At 46.1% G+C, this 24,720-nt stretch overlaps 1 protein-coding gene across 1 annotated transcript in view; it reads right to left on the reverse strand.

Moving 5' to 3' along the window:
• Positions 1–24,455, reverse strand: part of APMAP (adipocyte plasma membrane associated protein) — a 379,103-nt gene extending 354,648 nt beyond the window's left edge. The window contains exon 1 of the mRNA XM_078649066.1: positions 24,160–24,455. Coding sequence (XP_078505192.1) covers positions 24,160–24,251 — 92 coding nt within the window. The 5' untranslated portion in view covers positions 24,252–24,455. The remainder of the gene's footprint in view (positions 1–24,159) is intronic.
• Between the last annotated feature and the right edge of the window lie 265 nt (positions 24,456–24,720).

A 24,720-nucleotide genomic window follows, 5' to 3' on the forward strand; every position in this document is an offset into this window, starting at 1 on the left:
GCGGAACAGTAGGAAAAAAGCAAAAAAGGCACGTAAGGCCATCACTAACAATTGTCATTGACCTGATCAACACTTTGATTAGGGAGTGCAACAAAATTCTTGACTCAGCCCCTCTTATCCCTGCTCATAGTAAATCCACACCTCAACGAAAGTTACAGGCGGACTTGTGTGCAATTAGCTATCCCAGATATGTTTTGTAAATCCAAGAAGAACAAGTTACCTAACGCATCTAGTGAGACACGGACTGAAGTTTGGCCCCCTGATAGCATTGTGGTTTCTAGTGGCGGGGTGAAAAGTGCTAGCTCAGACTACGACGCCCATATCAATCCTATTGTCATCTGCACCAATAGATTTGCAGCACTGGGGGAAACACGCTTATTGAGCGGGGTAAAGGATAATGAATTAATGAGAGTCCAACCCCAAACGCAAACTGCTAGCCTCACCTGTGAGTGTAAATCTATTACTGGTTTTCGAGAGCAATCCCTAGAAAACTAACACAGGAAGTCTCCACATTGAAGGGTGAAGTACAGGTAATAAAGGGGTCTCTAGTTGAGATACTTATATTGGTGAAGTCTTTAACGTCAAGGGCAGATCAACAAGGGTGGCCATTTAACCAGATCTCTAAGAAGCCGGTTGTTCCCACGGAACCCATACCTTTGGACCGTGTGGGATCTCGGCCAAGTTAATGCCCCCATGGTGATGTAAACTTAGGAATGCCTAGATGTAAGGGCCCAAATAATCCAGTTAACCGAGGCCCTAATGGTTTAATTACTCAAACAGCAAGGTATGCTGCCCCAAAGGAAGCCCCCATCACCTCCGGCCCTTCTTGTGGTCGAGACAATAGTACTCACCCCTTCCAAAGGGATAACACTTGTGTACAAAAGGGACAAAGCCTTGCAGGTCACCGCTTGGGGCAATCTAGAGGGAACAATTCAAATACATACAAGTCACCTAGAATCTACATGGTTAATGTCCCAAAACTATCACGTTATAGTGTCAACGAGAATGCTGATTCACTGACAAACAAAGCTATCCATTGGATTAGACATGTGAGGGGGTGTCGATCACTGATAAGGGAGGACATCTTGGCTGTGCAAAGGATTTCGTTACGGGATCATCCTTTTGATAGTATTGACCTTACTTTGAAAAGTGTTGATCTTGTTGAAAACCTTTTCACGCTGGAATTCCGCACTAGTGGTCCAGAAGAATCAAGAATACAATTTAGGCGTTCCCCTATTGGCTATGAGGCAGAGGCCAGTCAGGGATTTCAAAGACTGCAAGGCTCTTCAAGCCTTGAGTCCAATGATTGACTAAACCCAATGAGCACTTCGGTGGATTTAATTAACTATTCCACCGCGTCCACCACCCTGGGACCAGAGGAGAGGCTATTATCTACTAACATTTTTAATGTATCTCCGCAAACAGATGGTAATGGGGGGGCCTGGTTCCGTAACTACTCCCAAGTGCAAAAAATCCATGCCCCAGACTTTAGTTCTTAGCCATCTTGGAAGCTCCGTAAATCCTTCAAAAGTATGGAGCTTCAGAATAAGGACATCCAAGCGATTAAATTAACCACCAATACTCATCTATCTATTGTGTTAATTAACATCTATGTCAGAGGTACAAGGGGGAAGCCATGAAGAGTTTTAGCGGCTCTGGAAGAGCTCTTCGACACATTACCTGACTCCTCTAAGGTAACAATTATGGGTGATTTTAATACAACATTTGAACCACTTACCATAGAGGATGCCATTTTGCCTGATGTTTGCCAATGACACCTTGATTCTCTCAAAGACCCCTAGTGGACTAAACAAAGCACTAAAAATCTTTGAGGATTTTTGTTGTGAGAGGAGCTTGGAGGTCAACGTGTCTAAGACAGAGTTAAAAGCGTTCAACGCACGAAAGGCAAACATGAGAGGTTTTAACATGAAGGATGGACCTCTAGAAGTAGTTAACGAGTTCACCTATCTAGGAGTAAACTTCCAAGGTAGCATGAAGTGGGATCGGCAAATCGACTTAGCCTCACTCAAACTTAGACAGATATCGGGGGCTCTCTGTCAGGAGTATAATCGCTCCCAATTCAAGCCAATCAGCCAGCCCTTGAAATTAATAATCTGAAAGCTGTCAGTTCACCATTGTATGGTTCGGAGGTTTGGGGCTGTGAGAATCTTGTATCTCTTACTACTGCTGAAAATAGGTTTTTAAGAAATATTACTGGACTTCCCCAGAGTACCCCTATGTGTCCGCTGTTATTGGATCTGGGTAAGAAACCCATTACAGCTGTAGCCAAATTGCGCCCCCTCCTGTATTGGAGGAGATTATGGTCTACTCCTGAACTTGCTGGCTATGCCCAGGGCTTCTTAGATATTATTAAGGCTGAAACATTGCATCACATTAAATGGCATGGGGCAGTCCGAAACCTCTTAGGAGAGCTAGGATTGATTGCATTATGGACTGATCCTGTAAATTCTACCTTTCCACCAAAAGCCGTGCTGAAAGCTAAGTATTGGGAATTGCTTGGAGTAAAAAACGTAAGACAACAAGTGTCTACTTCCCTTGCAAGCCGGTTTATGGATCATAAAGTGGCCCCAAGGCTGGAATCATATTGGGACGCAATTACCAAACCTTAGGATCGCAACTTGTACTTTCAGTACAGGGTGGGGACACTCCCTGTAAGATCTTTCACGATGAAATGGTCATCTCAATCGTTAACTAGGTGTCCGCGGTGCAGTGCCATTATCGAGTCTACGGCACATATCCTCTTTGTTTGTGATACTTACGCTGCCCCACTTCGGGCCTGGTTGACACCAATCTATAGGCTTCTAGGCACAAGGGTGGCGGCGGAGGCTGAACGAATTCTGCGTACCGATACCTCACTACCCATCGCATTAGCTATGGCGAAATTTTTAGGCTGGGTATGGACATTGAGGGCTCGCCTAATTGTACAGTGTCTTTGATTAGAAATAATAATTTTTTATGATGTGTTATGCGTACATGTTTTTAATGTTTTATTTTTTAACCTATGGTTTTAATGGTTTTATTGATTGTTTTTTATTCATGGGGTTGTGTATAAATTCATACCTTGATACATGTTTTAAAGTGGGACTCTGAAGTATTTGCTGTTTTTGCACATCGCTTTTATGATTGTAAAAAAATCGAATAAAGCTTTATGAACTTGAACCCGACCCTGGTACTACATTTTGTTCTCCTACTGAGTGCAAAGGACACCCCTGAGGGTGAACAAGTCTGGACCATGATATCCAGGACTGGCACATCTGAAACCAGTCTCCAGGAGATCAGACATTAAAGCATGGCTAGCTTAGCCGAAAGCTCTTTCCTGAACATAAAACCATTAGGTTGCCACAACAGAAACAGGTTAAGAACCCGATTGACATTCCAAAGTGCATAATATAGAGGCTCTGGGGAACAGAGAGTCTAATCCCCCTTCGAAGGTGGCACACAAAGGGATGTTCTCCTATTGGCAAGCCTTCTAACGGGACATGTCCCACTAAGATGGCTGAACAAAAGGTATTGACAGAGCGATAAGCCAAGCCCTCAGAGGACAGATGTGGCAAAAAATTAAAAACATGAGATCTGCTACCACTGGATCAAGACTCCATCGCAAACACCAGGCCGACCTGTAATGGTCGATCATACTGTTCGCCGAGGCCTTTGACAAGAATTTCTCAGCCACGTGCAAAAGGCCTGGGACTGACCATTGCCCCCTGTAATCCTCCACGCCATGTGCGAAAGCAACCCTTCCAGAACAAGTGGATGTAGCAGCTGCTCCGAACTGAGCAGGAGTGCTTTAAAGAAGGGGAGCCAGATTTGAGAATCCCAAGAAAGCTCCAGGAGAACCGGAATCCAAACAGGAGATCTCCACACAGGAGTGATTGTCACCGCTTCCACCCATTGTTGCCTGACCTGCGTGGTGACTCGTGTGATCATAGCGAACGGGGAGAAAGGCATAGCCCGTCTCTCAACTCCAATCCTGGAGAAAAGTATCTGTGGACTCTGCCAGAGAATCTGGCCTCCAGCTGAAAAATCTGGCAATCTGATGGTCAGGGCCGGACTGGGAACCACAACCGGCCCTGGCAAAGTGCTCGGCCGGCCTCCCCTCGGTTGGAGGTACCGCCGAGCTCTTTGTTTTTCGGTTTTCAGCCGATTTTGTTACAGGGACGATTTGCTGCAAAAAAGGCCCTATAACGAAATCGCCCCCCTAGTGGCCCAAAACTGGCCCCCACCCGTGCGGCGCACCAGGGGATTGCCCGGTGCCCGCTATGGCCAGTCTGGCCCTGCTGATGATCCGGGACGCAAAGAGGCATATGGAAAACATCCCCCACTGATGGTGAAGGGTTGAAAACTCTCCTGCGTGGAGATTCCAGAGGATGGAATCCCAAAGGTTTCGGGATTGGTAATCCACCACCTGATTCGCTTGACTGGGTAAGTACTCCGCCATGACCGAGATCAGTTGAGCCAGGCAGTACTGCCAGAAACCGGTCGCAAGGTCGGATAGAGCCTTGGATCTAGTGCCCCCAGATGGTTGATATATCGGACCACCAATGTGTTGTCTATTTTGAGAATGCACGATTGGATGGACTCATTGGTCCAGCAGCAGATCACAAAAGACCCTGTCAACAGTTGCAGACTGTTGATATGCAATATCTGTCCGTGAGGAGACCACAATCCGCCTGTGGAAAACTTGCCACATCTGGCACCCCAGCCTGACCTGCTGGCGTCGGACTCTATGACTATGTCTGGGGCTGAACCACAAGGATCGCCCTGCCATTCTAGAAGTCCATGTTGGCTAGCAACCAACGGATCTCTTCCTGCGCCTTCTCTGAGAGAGTGACCATCTGAGAAAAAGTGAGGCCCTTGCGGAGATGAGTGGCTTCAAGTGCTGCAAGGCTTGATAATGAAGAGGGCCAGGAAAGATGGCCTGAATGGACAAGGAGAGAAGTCCAACTAGTCGGGAGACCTATCATAGCGAGACCTGCTGTCAGACCAGAGTGTGTCGCAACTCGTGACGGAACTTGATCACGTTCCGAGGCGGGAGGCTCTGTGTTGCCTTGATGGACTCAAACAAACTCAGGGAATATCGCCTTCTGAGAAGGAACCAACACATACTTGGCCTCGTTTAAGACAAATACAAGACCCTGTAAGAGGTCTACTGCCATTTGGCACTGAAGAGACCATTTGTGCGGGCACTGGGCCAACATGAGGATATTGTCTAAGTAGATGATTAGGCAAATCTCCTGCACTCTGAGGACTCCACGACTGGTATGAGAACCTTTGTGAAGTACTACGGGGCGGAGGAGAGTCAAAACGGAAGAGTGGTGAACTCCTGTGTGTGGTCGAGCCAATGAAATGGGAGGAATCGCCTGTTGGGAGGGAAAATTGGGATGAAAAGATTTGAGTCTTTTAGATTCAATCTCTGAGCCTCAGAACATCTTGGAGTGTTGAGTAATTTCCATCAATCAGCAGAAACTGCGCGTTTGGGAACAGCATAAACTTAGGATGGTGCTGGACTGATTCCATGCGCTAGCTCGCAGTGCCACCGTTAGCCCCCCCAAATCTGGACAGGAGCGAACAGTTCTAGCAACCACTAAACAGGACAACTCTGTTTCCTCAGGAACCGTGGTGACAGACTCCAAACTTATTGCCGAGTCTCTCGTGCTCTCTTTCGCTCAGAGAATCATACAAAAAATGCACGCTGGGGAGTTTCCAATATTTATTGAACCGTAGTGATTCTTGCATATAGAAAATAGGCTGCAATGATTAATAGACAGAAGCAGACAAAAGCTATATTAAATGTCAAAACAGTGAACAAGATGAATTGTTCCACCATTTTGTTGACAACTTATATATATGCATACATATACAATAGTGTAGATATGTAGCATACTCCTGCTATCAGAAACTCTAACCTACGTGTCTATAGTGCAGATGTGTGTTTTTCCAAGAAACCCCCTTCTGGATGATCCAACCCCATTACCTGGTGGGTAAAAGGGTACGAAGTCGTCTTGGTCGTGAACTGATCAGCTGCTAGGCGAAAGCTTCAGCTTGCAGGGACCCCTCGAAGCCAGCAAAAGTGTCTCCTCTGATTATGTTAGGAAACCAAGGATATATATATAATAATAATAATCCACATTTGTAAAGCGCACAATCACCCGTTAGGGTCTCTAGGCGCTGGGGGCCGTCGGGAAGATTAAGCAAGCTATTGCCCATAGTCACTGTATCCTTGCCTCGGGCTGAGATTGTAATCAGGCTGCCATTGTTTGTATTTCACAGATAGCTGCATCATCACCTGGACGCAATAATAAAACACAGTTGTGTCATGCAAAAGGGCCATGTCTAATGTGAAGGCAGTGTAATAGTGTGCTCACAAAGTGTACTAGGTCAGCAAGGTCAGAGTTTCCAAGAAACTAATCCAAGAGGCATGAATGCAAATGTGTGTCAAAAGTCTCTGTAGAAAAAGAGAAGGCAACTTTAGGAAAGGTGTGTATGCAGAAATGACACTAATTCTTACTGGGCCTAAATCAGGCACATGACAGGAGAAGGTGGATCCCCTTCATTTTAAAATGACGATACACAAGCCACTCTTTGAACTCATGTAGATTGATGACTGGGCACTGACCCTCGTCAGCTTTGTTGACCATGAAAAGTGTGCTGAGGAAGCCTCTGGTGTGTAATCTGAATAGGCGATAGCTCCTTTATCCAGGAGGAAGGCCACCTCCTATTCCACTATGGCCTCTCGAGCTGAAAAACATGTGTGTCTCTAGAGGCACTCCTGCCTGGGAGAGAAGGAAAACTATTTGAAAACCCTGCACTGTCTGCAGGACCCACACATCCCTTGTACTGGAAGTACAGGACAGGAAAACAATCTCCAGCCGGCCCTCTACCTAGCGGTGTCAGTGAAAAATCCTGCAGGGTCCCAGGAAGGGTGTGGGGAAGGATCAAAACTGACTAGGAATGCCTGCATCGCTGACATGGTGTCAGACCCGGAGGACTGTGGAGTCCCTGAAGGGCCATGAGACACTGCGGGATTCGATTGAGACCCAGTTATTTTGGTACATGCTTCTGCAATCTGGAGGGAGAGGCGCTGCTCCAAAGAAGCCATAGCATCCAACAATGCCCTGTAAATGGATTCGTCCACAGAGTCGTTGAAACCATCATCCCAAGGAAGGGGGGAAAGAAGGTCGTCCTCCTTCTGCTCATCTTCTGTGTGCTCCATTCGACAGACCTGAGGACCTTGGTTTCAAATATGAGCAGTGGTGGGCACAAACGAACAAGCGCTCAATAGGGGCTCAACCCATCGCCAGAGCAGGGGACTAATAAAGGGAAGGCAAAGCGCTGCAGGTATGGGGGGGCCAAAGCCTCACAGTCAGTGGGTCTAGCCATGGGGACACCGCACCCCAAGTGCGCTTTTCAGTGGGGTTCCTCGTGTGGGAGTGTGTCCCCGCAGGTTTGATAAGCCTGTACTGTAATACAGGTCCCAAAGCAAGGAGGGGGTTCAAAACTTGCATCAGTTACAGACCCTGCGCTGCACAGCATCATAAAGTACCTGAAATCAGCCCGGTTGGGAGGTACATACCCACCAAGTGGGCGACACTCTCCATGCGGCAAGGCTCCAGTACTCCGATGGCATGAAGCTCCTATCCTGCTCTGAGGGGATACAGAGCGTGTGCATCGCAGAGCAACTGACACGCTGACAGGCACCCCCGGGCGGCAGGAGGACCCCACTGCGGAACCACACCACGGTATGCACGGCTGTGAAAGAGCGCAAAGCGTTCCCCGGGCCAGGAACAATAAATAGCAAGCAATCAATGAAGGCATTATATACCTCAAAAACAATACAAGGCAATATGTTTCATGAAATGTTAAATCAAAAGAAGAGAAAACTGGCATTATCTTGGCTGTGAGCAGAGAAAACCGAGGCCGAAGGGAAACAGTTGATGGACTATGGTGTGGTCTCGGTCTTGCTGATTGGTACATCCTTGGGGACTGTTCTTCCCCTGGATCTTGTTGTGTTTGCTACATTCCCAAGGGGTTATGGGAATGGTAGTTTGTTTTGATAAGGCTGCTGTTAATAAAGTTATGAAAGGTTGGCATAATCCTCGCATCCAGTCCTGACATAGAATTTGCCTAATGTGATATACAGAAAATCAACAAGATGGTTAGTAGCTTCCTGAATGGCAATGTAGGGGATCTCAGTGTCAGACATCTGCGGTGCAGCAGCATGGGCTTCCCTCATAGCCATAGGACACAATACAGGTTGTTGGGGGTTGAAAATGCTGCTATAACTTTTGGGTTTTCAGTCTTTAACCTATTGATTGATCATTGACAAGTTTATCACGATTTATATTGTGATATTAAAACCGGTTTTGTGAAGCATCATTTGGTGTACGTTTCATCATTCAACCCACTAATATGCTCGGGTATCAACTCAATGTGTAATGACTGCGACAGGAGACAAGGTAATAGCAGTTATTTACCGGTAAACTTCATGACTCATTGTCACATCACCCAAGGCTCTGCTCACTAGCAGCCTGCGCCTGGGTCTCAAAAGACATGGTGGAAGGAGTGCATGGGCGTAGGACGTGCAGGGGATATACCCCCACCCAGATTTTGTAGTGGAGGGACACGGAGACAAGGGTAGGGGAGACAAGCAGACAAAAGAATTTCCCCTCTCTCTTCTGTGAGTCGCTGGGCCATTGGCACGCCAAAGCACTTCCTATAATGGCCCTGCACTTGACCGGTGACCTTCCCTTTTGTTATGGTGCAAACCTTCAGGACTTTCTTCTCACCTCACTGCCACAGCTGCCTACAGTCTGCACTTCCAGGACAAAGGGAGAGAGGTGGTTTGTTGATTGTTGTTTGCATCCTGCCACTCCTCAGCTCTACCCTACCTTTTTTGATCGTTTCACATTGTGCAATTCAGCCACTCAAAGGTTAATATTTTGTAGAACGGTTTATTTTGAGCAGTTGAACCTCGCCCCGGAAATAAAGAGCAACAAGTATTAGACATAGCCTACAACTTAAATCAATTAAGCAAACATCTTGTGTTACAAGGGTTGTCTTTTCATAGGGCCTGCTACGCGGTGTAGTAGAAGTACAATAAATGTATCTTTATATGTTGGCGAAAAGACCTCAAACTGCATTTTGGTCCTGAAGTCAGCCAGGAGAGACCATGAGTTCCATAACAGCGTGGCAGGTCCTGAAAAGGATTAGTGTGCGAGAGGAATTGAAACTAAGGGACTCCAAAAACGTTTGAGACGGTGGGAGGCGGGACAAGTAGAGGATATACACGGGTTGACAGGGTCTACCCACTCTTTTCACATGGTGGACGCAGTCTACCCTGCCAAGTGGCCCCACAACAAATATGCTGAACTGGTCCCGGTGTAATTTTCAGACAGGAGGACACATTCAGCAGGGCCTTCACGCTGTTTGCTTTAGTTCAGAGCAGCAATGTACAGGGGGGGGTTAGGGGGCTTTGTTATTCAAAATTCCATCTGAGCCTAAAACAAAGGCAAGGTTATGGGGCCCTTAGGCCTCCTTTTTATTGAGTATCCTGGCTGGGAGCTATCTGGAACCTCACACCTAACAGCAATTGCAATAAAGGGGAAGCAAAAGCAAGCAGCTCAACACTTCAGTTACTTCAAAGAGACATGCTTTGGCTTTGTTCAGTCCAAGTATATATGACAAATGCATTCACTGTAAGAATGTCATATGTGCTGGTCTGTCCTAGTATTCACACAAATAATTTAAAATCCACTATTTTGTTTTATTTCTTTTATAGCGCTACTCATCCCAATCCAGGGTGTTGGAGCGATTTATATCACACATACACATTCTACATTGACAATAAATTGTGTGTGTAAATTAATTTAAAGGGTGTGTAACATAAGACAGTGAGGGTTACAAGGTGTAGAAGCTGCATGTCTTTTCCCTCATAGCTCACTGTGCTATATTAGAAGGATTACGATTTATAAACTGCGAGTAACAAAAGATGTTAACAGCAATAACCCATTTACCCATCCACATAAAATTAAATTCAGTCATCTGCGTGTCGCATGATGAGCCTTGCTGGAGACATACTAACCCTCTTAGCTATTTTGTTTCAACACTGGGACTAGGCAAAACACCCATCTCTTCAGCAAGTGCATTTACCTCCAGAATAATCTTACCATTATTAATATTTCCGAACATTTACTGGGTACATAAAGATCTATGCAGCAGGTGCATTAAACCCATAATACATTTTAAAATGCAGGCCTTGCAACCATTTAAGTAGAACAGATATACTTCCACGTTTCTCCTTGTTGCCAATTTCTTTCTGGCCGAGTTTTAATAAATAAATGTATAAGTTGAGACTTAGATTGTGCACCTGGGTTGCATCGTTTTTGGCACAACTGACACAATACCGAATTTGTTAAAAATTGTATATCGCTCAAATGTATTCATGATAGACCTCCTTAACATATGTGTGAGGTCTTGAAATTTGATGTCCCTTTTTGCGATATCACTTCCTTTGAGGTCATGGGTTGTGATGTCATGTGCTGTGATGTCACACACCATGATGTCACTTACATACTGCCTAACTTGGGTTAATCCCCCACTTCTTTCTTTAGGACTTGGCCCTGGTGGAAGAAGTAAACAGGAGAACTGGTGTTGATGACTTTGTAGGCTACGCATCAAATTTAAATGTTGTTTTTGACTTATTAAGAGGCCAATGTAACTTGACGAGAATTAGAGTAAAGTCATCGAATTTCTGAGCTAAAGACATACGTCTACGTTTTGGCATGTGGGACAATTTTCAGTGGCAAGAGGTAGGCTTGTGAGACTCCCACAAGAATGCCATAGCCTAAGTCCAGTCATGACAGAATTAAGGCCCGAGCTGCCATTTTTAGTAGAAAAGAGACATGGATGGCTTAATCTTTTCAGGACCTAGAGGTAATAGTTTGCCACTTTGAAGATTTTGTTTATACGGGTGAGTCAAACGTGATGATGAGCGATGAAACAGCGGTGAGATTGATATAAGTAAGCAATGTCTATGAGTTTATGGGCTTTTGCATTTCATTGTCCGCTTATAAAATCCTGGATGGCATGCTAATCAATGGTCTCCCCCACCCCCTCCCTCCAAGTCATGCAGGGGAGTTTCTGTATTCCGGGACGAGTTCCCTTCAATGTATAGGTTGAGATACTTGAATTTCACCGTTCTAGGGGGACCTAATATACGTGTGGACGCATCTTCTGACCAGCATGGTCTACTTCTTTTGGAGCATATGTCAACTTGGGATGTCACAGTTTGTGACTCAGCCCACTCACATTGCTGGTCACACCTTAGACTCCTTTTTTTCCAACACTCAAGTTTCAGTACTCAACATAAGTTCCCTTACTTGACCCGACCATACTCTCAATCACTACCATAAGTCACTGAACCTTGGCCCACACGGACGCAGGTTTTGCTCTTCTCTACTGCATCGTAATTGAGCCACGGTCTCTTCTACGGTGCTAGTCTTGCCTTGAGCAATAACTCTCGGCCTATGTCGGGGACATGGAGGTTGATGTCAGATCAGCTGCCTACTGGCTTACACAGGTGCCTAACCACATCACACCTATTAAACACAGAGATGTTAATTTCACAGCAAAAAGGCAGTCTGTCCCTTGGTTTAGTGAGGAGTTTAAAGTGCATCGTTAGCACTGTAAGAAAATGAAAAACGATTGGAGGAGTCATTACCTTTCTAAAGATTAAGCGTTCCTCAATAAGGCTTTAAATCTCTACCATTGTGCATTTAAGAAAGCTCAGTTTGACTTTTTTACAGATCAGATTGACATGTCTCAAAACAAGTCCGGTAGCTATTTAAAATCGTCAAAAAATGTATACACACAGAAGCCTTTCTTGAGCCTTTAACACCTTCTCTTAATTTATGTACCCAATTGTCTAACTTCTTTGAAACCAAAATCCAAACGATCAAGAATGTTTTAGATCTCGCTAACACCACCTCGATGAGGATCAGTGACCACACGGCACTGCACGTAAAATAGTGCCCTCTGGTGGCCAATTACTACAGGAATTTGCCTTTATTTCACTTGAGAAGTCTGCTTACGCCTTGAGTGCCTGCAAATCAGGGTCACCAGAGGGCCTCTGCCCTCCTCACATTCTCGCCGCCAATTATACAAACCTGTTCTAAACCAGCTGAACATCAGTCAATTATTCGGGCCACAGTGCTCAGTGGTTGGAAGCAGGCCAAGTTGATTCCTCTTTTAAAGAAACCCTTGGCAGACAAGCCCAATCATGCCAATTTCTGTCCCATTTCTCTGCTACCACCATTTAACAAGATTTTAGAGACGCTCATAAACAACCAGATCTCTTCTTTTTTAGGATAGAATGCTCTTATTCACCCTACCCAGTCGGGCTTCTGCCAGGGTATCGGCACCAATACCACACTCTTATAGGTCTGAGATACAACTAGGATAGCAGTAGATACATGGAAGCAGGTGGCACTGATCCTACTTGATATGACTGTGGCCTTTAACACAGTCTTGCATTCGATACTCTTGCAGCACCTCAAAGTGATAGGTGTCTGCGGTTCTGCTCTGGCATGGCTCAGTTTCTTTTTTGACAGACCGGTCCCGGTCAGTCTGGATGGTCCAATTTGCCTCTGTTCCTAAACCATTAGGTTATAAGGTCCCTCAGGGGTCTGCAGTAAGCCCTACTTTGGCTTTGGCCTACAGACAATATCTTATGCAGATGATACGCAACTGCTCCTCGTCCTTGACAGAAATTCACCTAATGCACTGCGTAACTCTCAGAACCGCATGCCTCCTGTGTTTCAGTGGATGCGCGATAGTGGCCTCCAATGTAATACGAACAACACAGAAATTCTGCACAGTGGGGTCCTACACCCAGCTGGGACAATGACCATTAGCCCAAGGACGTCTCCCCGCCAACTCCCCCTACCACTGTAGTGCACAATCCTGGGATCAAATGTTATACTACGGATTCTTTCACCTTCCGGGTGGGGAGGTATTGGTGCCTGCTTTGACCTGCTAAAAAGGTTTTTAAAGTTCTTCTAACTCCTCCCTCTCCCGCAGCAGAAAACAGTGATCCAGTCTTGATCACCTCAAGGGTGCATTATGCTAACTCTCTGTACTGAGGCCTACCCGTCTACCTCCTGAAGAGATTACAGCTGGTGCAGAATGCTGCTGCCAGGCTTCTACTGTGCCTTACCAGGGGAGCCTACATTCAGCCAGGCCTAAAGGAACTGCACTGGTTGCCTATAAAAAAATGTGTGAGATTCAAAGATTCAGTTCTGGCACACAAAGCTTTTTATCACAAAGGCCCTCAGTATTTGCAAAACAGATTCACACCTTACCAACCAGCTTCGTCTCTTTGGTCATCCAACTCCTTGCTGGTAGTAATTCCTCATTTCAGGGGGAAAAAAGTGGGGTGGTTGCTCCTTCTCTTATCCGGCCGCCAGGGAGTGGAATGCCCTTCCAGTTCAGCTCCCTGCTTAAAGGGATACTGTCCTTTAAGAGACTTCTTAAGACCTGGCTCCTTGGTTCTGCCTTATAGACCCTCTTATTTAGGGATCAGACTTGCTACTTAGCACCAGATACTCTATTGAGTAGCTGTTGTGCTTTACAAATCTTTAAATAATAATAATGTGCAATTGCTTCAGCCAGTTGGGGTAAAAAGACGTTTTGTCCTTGGAGAAGAACAGGATTAAATAAAAAATATATATTAGGACATTTAGAATAAAGAAGTTCTTTAAATGGTGTAAATGTTTACAAGTACTAAAAAGCATGTCCAGCGTTGAAGACGTGTTAAGGTACATTAGGGTGTCATGTAGGTATTGTGGATAGAGACATCTCTTTTTACCAGTTAGATAACTAGGTGACCACGGGCTCCAATGCAAGCACGTAAAATGAGACCCCACTCCACCAGATAGATGTCCCAAGTCCTCTGCGAACCTTACTATTTTTTAACCTTCCTTAGAATTTTCCACACAAGACTGCCTGACAGGAGGTGACAGCAGTGCATACCTTTATTTAAGATTCAATAGAATAGATGTCCCTGCCAGCACATCATATTGTCTTTGCTAATAGTGTTCACGATGGCTCAAGTTAGCACAAAATCATAATAAATACAAGCCACATTATTAAAACATAATTTGACTTCTGAACACAGTCCAAACAGAGTACGCCACCAAGGCTCATATGTGCTATGTTTCTATAATCCTACATGAATGCACATCTGTCTAGGTTTACACCATCCAAAAGGTGAGTAGCAGGACACTTTTTTGCCCAGTGTTGGCCATGACCCTGCAATACACATATGTTCTCATTTTCGACAGTGATATTTTAAAGTTCACATTTGCCCAAGTCAGTTAACCTTTTCTGGTGTCCTTCACTGCTTTCCTTGTGCAGGCGAAACTACCCGTTTTTCACCAGCATTCAGTTATCTGCACAGTTTAGATGTGATATGATTTTTTAAAAACTATACATTATGCTGTACAACAGCTCCTCCTCAGAAATCCATTTTTAGGTCGAGCCTGAGCCAGCGCGCATGGGCTGCTCTGCGTGGCTTCTTGTGAGCACTCTAAACTACTCCGTGTGGGTCTGACTCCTCCCACACATAGGATTGGCTTTTGCGTGTGTCTTTCACTAAAGACTTGTGTTATAAAAAAGTAGGATCAACCCAAGAAAAAGTCACTGGGACCTGGGTATATAGTGATACAAAGAGAAAAGGGTCCCAGAACATGAGGACAAATTAGAAAAGATATGCAGAATTTTTTTTTTTTGTTATGTCTCTTCGGGGAACACAATGTTATTTAATCACACAGTGTTCAAGAACATATTAATGTACATTGCATTTATACATTACTTTTCAAAAGTTAGAGTGCCCAATGGTAGGGTAGAGGATAGGGTAGTGAAGTGATTGGAAGTGGTGATGAGTAAGGACTGTGACAAACAGTCAAGCATACTTATTATTATGCAAAGCAAGTTTGATGCTGGCTTTCCAGAGGAGCCAGGCGAAAGTACATCAAATGTTACAATTATTTACAAGGCCATACTTCTATAAATAGCGTTATAAATCACACCTGTGGTAGAAGTTGGTATAGGGGTAGTGGTCTACGTTTCGACCCAGAAGGTAGTAGGGTCAGTATCCCTTACAGAGCGGGTCTTCATAAGGACGGGGGGGACGGGTAGGGCAAGCTTCACATAATTCAAATTCCGAGGCTGTCGTGCTGGTTACATGGCGCTGTGGCCGAGGGGGAGGTAAACTTCTCTGACCGATTCAATTTCACAAGGGAAGTCGGTCTAGGCTTTGGAAACCGGTCAATCGTACCACGTTTTCCTGATGCTGGGGTAAAAACCTCCGTCAGAGCGCCAAACTGCCGGCGTGACACTCTGGGTCGAAACGTAGACCACTACCCCTATACCAACTTCTACCGCAAGTGTGATTTATAATGCTATTTATAGTAGTATTGTCCTCATGTTCTGGGACCTTTTTCTATTTGTTTCACTAAAGACAGCACACAAATGGCTAAAGGTGGGTGCATGTCCCACCTTCTTTTTTAATGTTCACTACCACAGCATTTGCTCTCAGGAGAGAGCAGCCGCGCGCAGGGTGGCAGCTGCATTACTTGTCGTGGATCAGGTTACTAATTAAACATAGCGTGGTCGCTTTCACTTCAGCGGCCGCGCTTGTTTAACGTTTTTTATTTTGTGGTTAAAAATGATAATACTTATAAGAAATACATTAAAATGAAATATAGTTTATTAAATTTCTTAAAAATAGGTTGGCATATTTTGTGTTGATTTTTCATTATTATATAGACGTATTATGCCCAGCGAGGTCCACTGTGAGGTGGCCACTTTCATAATCAAATGAAGTAGGCCGGTTGCACCATCCATTTTGTTAAAAATATGGAAGCGTCGGAGGGGAGCCAGATAAGAGCAAACTCCTCTGCAGTAGTGTAGGATCAAGTGGCCCCCTGCAACATTGCATGTTAAAGGGATGGCAAACTCCTCAATGGCTCCTCTTGGGAATTGTTTGTGTCAAACGTCGGAAATAAGTTCTGCTTTCTTTGTTTCTGGTTTGGTTTTGCAAAACTTTCCGTTATTTTAAGGCTTATATCCTATTGAGCTTTTTGTTCAACATGTTTTTAGTTCCCTTTTTTAACTATAAGGTGCGTTCGAACATACCAGTATCTAACATAAACAGAGGTGGTCATGCTAACTACATTTAAGAACTCTATGATTTCGGAGCATCACTTTTTTTTATGTCTTAAATTGGCATGTTTATCATGTTAGGATTACATGTATCAACGTGCAAACAATCTTGACTGTTACTTTGTATGCATACGGAATTTGTCTAGTGTAAAATTCTCAAGTTTCTGAGGTCCGTTGGCTTAGTCTGAGGGTCGCACCCCCTAATCCAAGCCAAGACACCTGGCCTCTGGTTCGATATTAAAATACTGATTAAAATGAGTTCCTGTGGACCTTTCACATCTTATAAAGTCAAAGAGGCAACTAAGAAGCAGTGTCTTTTAGCCCCCCTTACTTTCCACTGGTTGGCTTCATTCTCAACCTTTTTTTCCCTTCCTTTTCATTGATGAGCTAATCTCTACGCATTTCGGTTTCACTTTATCTCCATGGTTTTGTTTTCCCCTAAAGCAAGGCCCAAGTACTGTTTTTCAATGTCGTCCTATCCCAGCTCCCCCTTCAAACTATTTTTTCTACACTGCAAAGCTGGTCTAAAGGCAAATACAATTTTTTCTCTTCCTGCTGCTAGATCTCCCTCTCCACACTACCCAAAAGTTATATAATATTTAGTCATAGTAAGCTCAATGTACATTATTCATCACACAACACACAAATCAGCAGCCTAAGTGTAGCACATTCAGTTCTACAAAGAGGTGGGTAAATGCATGAGGTCATAAAATACAGCAGCCACAAATGAGAAGTTATTTGGCTGTATCTATAATGCACTATTCATCAAATATAAAAAATTGTGTTTCACAATGGCATAGTGAATCAGTAACCCCTCCATGGTTCAATGTTTTCCATTCTACCAGATCAAGGGCATCTTCATTCAAGCTTCTGCACACAAACAATCAAAACATACAGCTCTAAATTCTGTAACCTTTGGGAAAATATCGTCCTCAAAGAGGCAAGGTAGCAATAATCCCCCCCCCCCCACACGTCCCATTTTTGTAAATGTAATCACACAAAGTGTATGTTTGTCCTCTGAGCTTCTTAACAAAGAAGCAAGGATCTTCACTCAGCCCCACCCTCTTCAACGTCTACATGAGACCTCTTGCAGCCATCGCACGCCAGCACAACCTCAACATCATCTCTTACGCCGACGACACCCAGCTGATCCTCTCCCTCACCAGAGACCCCGACACCGCCAGAACCTGCCTACACGAAGGGATGAAAGACGTCACCGAGTGGATAAAGGCAGCCGCCTGAAACTGAACTCGGACAAGACGGAAGTCCTCATCCTGGGATCTTCGCCCTCCGCCTGGGACGACTCCTGGTGGCCCCCAGCCCTGGGCACCGCACCCAAGCCAACCGACCACGCACGCAACCTGGGCTTCATCCTGGACTCCTCCCTCTCGATGACCAGACAAGTCAACGCCGTCTCCTCATCGTGCTTCAACACCCTGCGTATGCTTCGCAAGATCTTCCGCTGGATCCCGACCGAGACCAGGAAGACAGTCACCCAGGCACTCGTCACCAGCCGACTGGACTACGGAAACGCCCTCTACGCCGGAACCACAGCCAAGCTACAGAAAAGACTCCAGCGCATCCAGAACGCCTCCGCCAGACTCATCCTGGATGTCCCCCGACGCAGCCACATCTCCAGCCACCTGAGGAACCTGCACTGGCTCCCCATCGACAAGAGGATCACGTTCCGGCTCCTCACCCACGCACACAAGTCTCTCCACGACCTGGGCCCCAAGTACCTCAATGACCGCATGACCTTCTACACGCCTACACGCCCACCCGCCAGCTCCGGTCCACCAGCCTCGCCCTCGCCGCCGTACCACGCATCCGAAGAGCCACCGCCGGAGGAAGATCCTTCTCTTACCTGGCTGCCAAGACATGGAACTCCCTCCCCATCCACCTTCGGCTGACCCAGGACCATCTCTCCTTCAGGAGACAACTCAAGACCTGGCTGTTCGAGTAGTAGCATACCCCTTCCCCTAAGTGCCTTGAGACCCTCCCGGGTGAGTAGTGCGCTATACAAATGGTATGATTGATTGATTGATTGATTGATTGGCCGTCGGCGATACCGCGGAATATAATGCGAGGGGGATTTCCGACCACTCCCCCCTGCTGGTTAAAGTAAGATGGGGACGGAGGGCGGATGGGGTCTCCTGGCGCCTAGCGGCATGGGATCTGCAAGATGCGGAGGTCCTGCGCGGTGTACGGGCTGACGTGGCAGTTTACATCACAGAAAATGAAGGGACGGTTGACTCGAGGGTGACTTTCTGGGAGGCCTTAAAGCCAGTTCTACGGGACAGGATACTAAGTAGGTTGGCGGAGAAACTGGGAAAACTCCAGTCGGAGGTAGCAGACGTAGAGGCGTCCATTCTGGGAATAGAGAGAGACCATCAGACCTCCCGGAATGCTGAGACTCTCAGGAAACTCCTCAATCGACAGAAACAATATAGAGAACTGGTGACTGGGGAAGCAAAAACCCAAGCCCTGGCCACCCTCCATCGCCTCTATGACGTGTGGGACAAGTCGGGCAAATAACTAACATGGTTGAGTAGAAAGGAACGTGCGGCCAGGTGGGTGGAACACATCAACGGACCAGATGGGACAAAGATGGAGTCCGATGTTCAAATAGCAGAGGCATTCGCCTCGCACTATGAGCTCTTCTATGCAGCTAGGGAGTTAGGAACGCGTGAGGATGCTCTAAAATACTTGAAGCGAGTAGACCTACCAACTGTGTCACCTGAGGCCCTCCAAGCCCTGGAGGCTGACATCGCCCTAGAGGACATATCTGTCACACTGACCAGACTGCGCCCAGGTAAGACCCAGGGGCCTAATGGCTTCCCAGCGGAGTTCTTTAAACGCACGGCGGACCTCCATCTGAAGGGTCTCTTTGAGGGAGCTTTCCAAGACGGGAGACTCCCCCCTGACCTTGCCGCAGCAACCATCATCCCAATTTACAAGGAGGGAAAACCGCGAGACGATTGCGCGTCCTATCGGCCCATCTCCCTCCTTAACACAGAGGTGAAACTCCTGGCCACCATTCTGGCGCTACGTCTACGGTCAGTGATACCGGACCTCATACATTTGGACCAGACGGGATTCTTACCAGACAGAGCCACCAGATTAAATCTTCGTCGTTCACAAAACTGGTTACAGGAGGTGCAGGCCAGAGAGGAGCCTCATTGGTTCCTCTCCCTTGACGCCGAGAAGGCTTTCGATGCTGTTCACTGGCCGTTTCTGGAGGGAATATTGCTTAAGTTTGGCTTTGGACCTAAGTACCTGAAATGGGTACGGCTCCTCTATACTGAACCTTGGGCTAGAGCAAGAGTGAATGGGAAACTATCAAGAAGCTTTCAGATCCAGAGGGGTACCCGACAGGGGTGCCCATTGTCCCCCCTCCTCTTTGCGCTCACCATCGAGGCATTGCCGCCCGGATTCGGCACAACCCAGACATTAGAGGTTTTAGGAGGAATGAGACTGACTCCACACAGGCGAAAATCTCCCTGTACGCGGATGACATACTACTGTATATTACGCATCCAGAGACAACCATGCCGGCGCTGTTTCATGAACTAGAACAATATGGTAGACACGCGGGCTACCGTATCAACGGGCATAAGTCGCTCCTCTATGATCCCGGGGGACGGGGAGACTGGGTGGCACTTCCAGAACAATTGTTGACTACAACTGAGGGCTTCCAATTTCTCTGAGTTTATATAACCCTGGACAGGTCCCTGTCATTCCAACGAAACCTGGAGCGAATTATCCTTAATTCCATTGCGGATATGGACCGATGGAGACTACTCCCCCTTACACTTTTGGGCCGAGCAGCCCTGTATAAGATGATTATCCTACCCAAGTACCTCTACGCCCTACAGAACGAGTACTACCCGCTCCCAGCCAAAGTACTCTCCAGAATACACACGGACCTGAGGGCCTTCCTTTGGTTGGGTAAACAACCCAGAGTAGCACTAACTACCCTTCAGAGACACCAATACAGCGGGGTGATCTTGCTTCCGAACTTGGAAGCCTATTATTGGGCAGAGCATCTTGCCCCGATCAATGACTGTTTGCACGCCCCAGGAGATCACCCGACTTACGCTCTTGAAAGGTATAAGATGTCCACCCGAAACTTACTGTATTACCTCTATAGGGGCAACCGAGGGGAGCCGCTTCTTCCTGCAACGACCACTACCCTACACTCTTGGTATAAGGCTACAAAGCGCACTGGGTGGGAGAAGACACCCACACGACAGACACCACTATGGCACTGTAAGTGGTTAACGGAACTGAGCAAACTGAAAGGCTTTCAAAGATGGGACGATATAGGCATCTCCACTATAGGCGATGTGATATCCAAGGGGGCCCTAAAATCCTTCATGGCATTGAAAACTGAATTTGGTTTGCACCACTCACAATTCTTCAAATATGCACAACTACGGCACGCCTGGCGGGCCCAAAACATCAAAATAACCGAGCTTCCAGAATATGCGCCGCTGGAGGGACGACTATTGCAGGAACAAGTTCAAGGGAAGACAGTCTCACTCACATACAAAACCCTAACCAACAACATGCTGGGCGACTTAGCGAAACTTAGACAGACGTGGGAATCGGAGGTGGGTGAAATGGATGACCTTGACTGGGACATAGTGTTAATGCACCCGAGGGAAGTCGCAATTAAATCCAGGCTGCAACTTATCCAATTCAATATACTCCACACATATTACGATAGAGTGCGGCTCTATAAAATGGGGAGGGCGGCAGACAAGAGCTGCCTCCGGTGCCACCGAGAGGAAGGAGACTTTTACCACCTTGTGTGGACGTGCAATGTGATACAACGCTTCTGGACCGCCATCTTTGGGGAACTGAGTGGGGTTCTGGAGACACTGCTGCACCCGGAGCCCAGGCTGGCCCTGTTGGGGATGACTAATGATGTGGACCTGTCTAGACCCCAACTGATCTTCCTGGTGTTGGCCCTAGTAGTGGCAAAGAGGGATATAGCAAATCACTGGGGAGTCCCGACCGTCCCAGAACTAGAGGAATGGAGGAGAGGGCTAGACATATATATGGCCGCTGAGAGAGTGACCTATAAGGCAAGGGGGTGCCCGAAAAAGTTTTGGAGGGTCTGGTCCAGGTGGCGCTCTTATCATGGATTGGATGGGGGGCTGTGAGGGTGGAGATTCTAGTGCTGGTGGGCGTACCTACAAGTGCAAAAATGGGACAAGTATGACTAGGGTGTTTATAGATCACAATACAATGCTGCAATTGATGTTGGGTCGGATTGGAGTTAATTTTGTCAGGAATATGCGAATCGGGGGCGGGTGGAGGGGGGTTACGAGTGTGTGTTTTCTTGATTACATGATTGTATTGTTGTGTACCTATAAAATACAAATAAAAATATTTCTGGAAAAAAAAACAAAGAAGCAAATACACCAACCATACATATGCTTTAAGAAAATTATGCCAGTATCAAAGCTACCAAACCAGGTCACTCTTTTTCTTGGTAGCAATAACTATTTACCAAAGATTACTTCATTTTTAATACGCAACTCTCCAAATGTCACTTGTAAATCATAATATTCTTGAGCAAGGTCTCCATGCCTTTAATCATTGTTTCAATTAAATCGTGAATATTTTGGCTCGAATAATCCTAGCAAGCGGCATATTAGCTACTTTTAAGCATTTTATAGTTTTTGTGAGCCCCCATACAATAAAGGTTTTGTGCTTTATGCATCCCACGCACTACTCATTTGTGACCTTCCACCGGCTGTATGTATTTGTAAGCTTCACACACAAACACTATGCTTCTGGTGTTAATCACTAACACCTCATAATAGCGCTTTGCTCATACACCTCATTCTGCATATCTCACTACACCCATCTCCTGTTAGCATCTCATATGTGTCTCACACGGCAGGCTTTTTAATGTTGGTAAGCATCTCTCTTCCACAAAAACACTATGCATCTTATTTTTGCGAGCAACCCACAGGGCTTATTCTTATTGCACATTTTACTTAAAGGGCTTCTTATATTTTTGTGCAAGATAAAGCGGTTTGAGTGCAGTCTGCGCTCATATCATCCATCTGCAATAACACTTCTCATAGATTAGACAACAAAAGTGTTTGCATTGTGCTGTATACTTTGCGATGCGTTGAGGATTTCTCCTCCCTCAAGCTCCAGGAATGCAGGTGATAAACTTACAGTGTTTGAAAAACTATTCTTGCTCTCTTTCTTGAGCCCTGCTAAACCAGGGGCTTCCAAAAGGGATCCAACAGACGTTACAACTCAAACAGACACACAGAGTCCTATATCACACTGTTAGACCCGTCAGCCTTCGGGTAGTCTTCTTCCAAACTTTTTGCCTGCTTACCTTCTCTTTTTATTGGATCCACTATCATCTCTATGCAGATGACACTCAAATCTACCTCAAGGTTTCCTCCACTCACGATCTCGCCATCCTAAGCTCTACTCTCAACTCAATTCAAAACTGGATGTCAACTCATCAACTGATTCTGAATCCCTTCAAAACTGAATTCCTCGTCCTCTCCTCCTAACTTTCTCCTCCCCCGGTTTAATCATGGATGGATCAGATGAATCTACTTAACAATAAACCCATCATTGTCGACAGCGCAAAATCCCTTGGTGTCATACTCGACAAAAAAAAACTCAATCTAATCTCCCACATCAATTCCATTGCAAAGTCTGCTCGATATCAACTGCGCCTTCTTAGGGAATTCGTAGCTTTTTCCCGGAACAAGACCTTAAAACCCTGGTGCAATCGCTGGTCCTCTCCAGACTGGACTACTGAAATTCTCTTCTTACTGGCCTCCCCAAATCCCACCTGTCCCCCCTTAAATCTGTTCTCCATTCAGCAGTTTGTTTCATTTATGGGGCCAAAAGAAGCGACCACATCACACCGATGTTATCCACCCTCCGCTAGCTTCACATCGAGGCTAGAGCTAAATACAAGACTGCCTGTATCACCCACAAAGCCTTGCACTCCTCCTCTCCTCGCTACCTGGCGAATAAACTGAAACTCTCTGGAGGCTCTAGACCATCTCGTAATGCGGAAAATTTACTGCTTGAACCGCCCACTTTCAAGAAGGAAAGATCGATGGCCCAATCCTTTTCAGGCAACGCAGTGATAATCTGGAACTCACTTCCGCCTCAGCTCTGGACCACCACCTCCTCCCAAGCCTTCAAAACGGACCTCAAAGTTCTCCTCCTCCAAAGACCCCTCCAAATTTAATTCACACCCTCTCTACTATCTGAAGGAAGAACTCCCATTATTGGAAATTCTATTCTCCATATGGAAGTGCCTTCCCAGTGTGTTCTTGTGGTTGGAGTGTTTGCCATTTATTGCAGTATTATCCTTGTACCTGTATTTGGTACTCTTCTGTAACATGCACAAGCCACTTTTCTCTTGTAACACACTGTTTTCTACCTCTCACATTTGGTTTGCTTTAGATACTTGCACAAGTGCCACCATTGCCTACGTAACGTTTGTTCTTGTGCTTGAGTGTCTTGCTTATATTGCAGTATTATACCTCTAATTGAACTTTGTTTTCTCTTGTAACCTGCACACGTCACTTTTTCCTCCTGTATTGCACCGTTTGCTACCTAATGTATTTTGTTTGCGCACAATTGTCACTTTTGTCTCATGTAACTTAACGTTTGCTTTTGTAATTTGTTCACTTGTAATTTTCTCCTCATGTATCATTATTGTTCCTATTGTGAAGCGCTCTGACGCCTTTGGGTAAAGTCCGCGCTATATAAAAACGCATAAATAAATAAAAGAAGTGGGGGCCCTGTGACCACACCATAACATGTCTCGGCTGTGCATGCAAGAAAGCCTCTTTCACTACATGAAAGCAACCCTTGGTGCTGAACAGAGGATGAGCTTCGGGTGTCTTTAGTTACCTGTTCGCACGCGTTGCCTGCGCCGGGTTGTCCTCGGTAATGACTTGGGCCCGCAGAGGGCGCCTCTGCCGCAACCCATCCTCATCATTCATACTGATCTAGCGGTAGACCAGCAAACTGATATCCACGCTCCGGCAACCACGAAAGAGTATCCAGCCACTGACCACCAAGCGACCTTGCTTGTATCCTGCCTATGACTGCTGTGCACGCCTCACTATGTCGCTGTGACTGTTCGCTTCCTCCGGCAACATGGAACAAATTCCGCCCACTGCGAAACAGCCTATCCCCGGAAGCGCTCTTTTCTCTTGTAAGATGGCCGCTCTCAAAAACTAAACATTTCTCTCACTAGTCTTTCTAATTCAGAGGAACCGCCCAGACACGTCATCTATCCACCGAATCTCCTCCTCTTCGCGAGACTCGTGTCAATGTGTAGTTCAGTACTGTCGACCACTGCTACGAAAAACAAGCATTAGCAAAGCCAATAATTCTTGCACATGGGCGAGCTAATAGCTTTGGTAATGGGGGGGGGGGTTGGCTAACGGGAGGTAAGGAATAGATAAG

This window comes from Lissotriton helveticus, chromosome 6, assembly GCF_964261635.1.
Source record: "Lissotriton helveticus chromosome 6, aLisHel1.1, whole genome shotgun sequence".
NCBI lineage: Eukaryota > Metazoa > Chordata > Amphibia > Caudata > Salamandridae > Lissotriton > Lissotriton helveticus.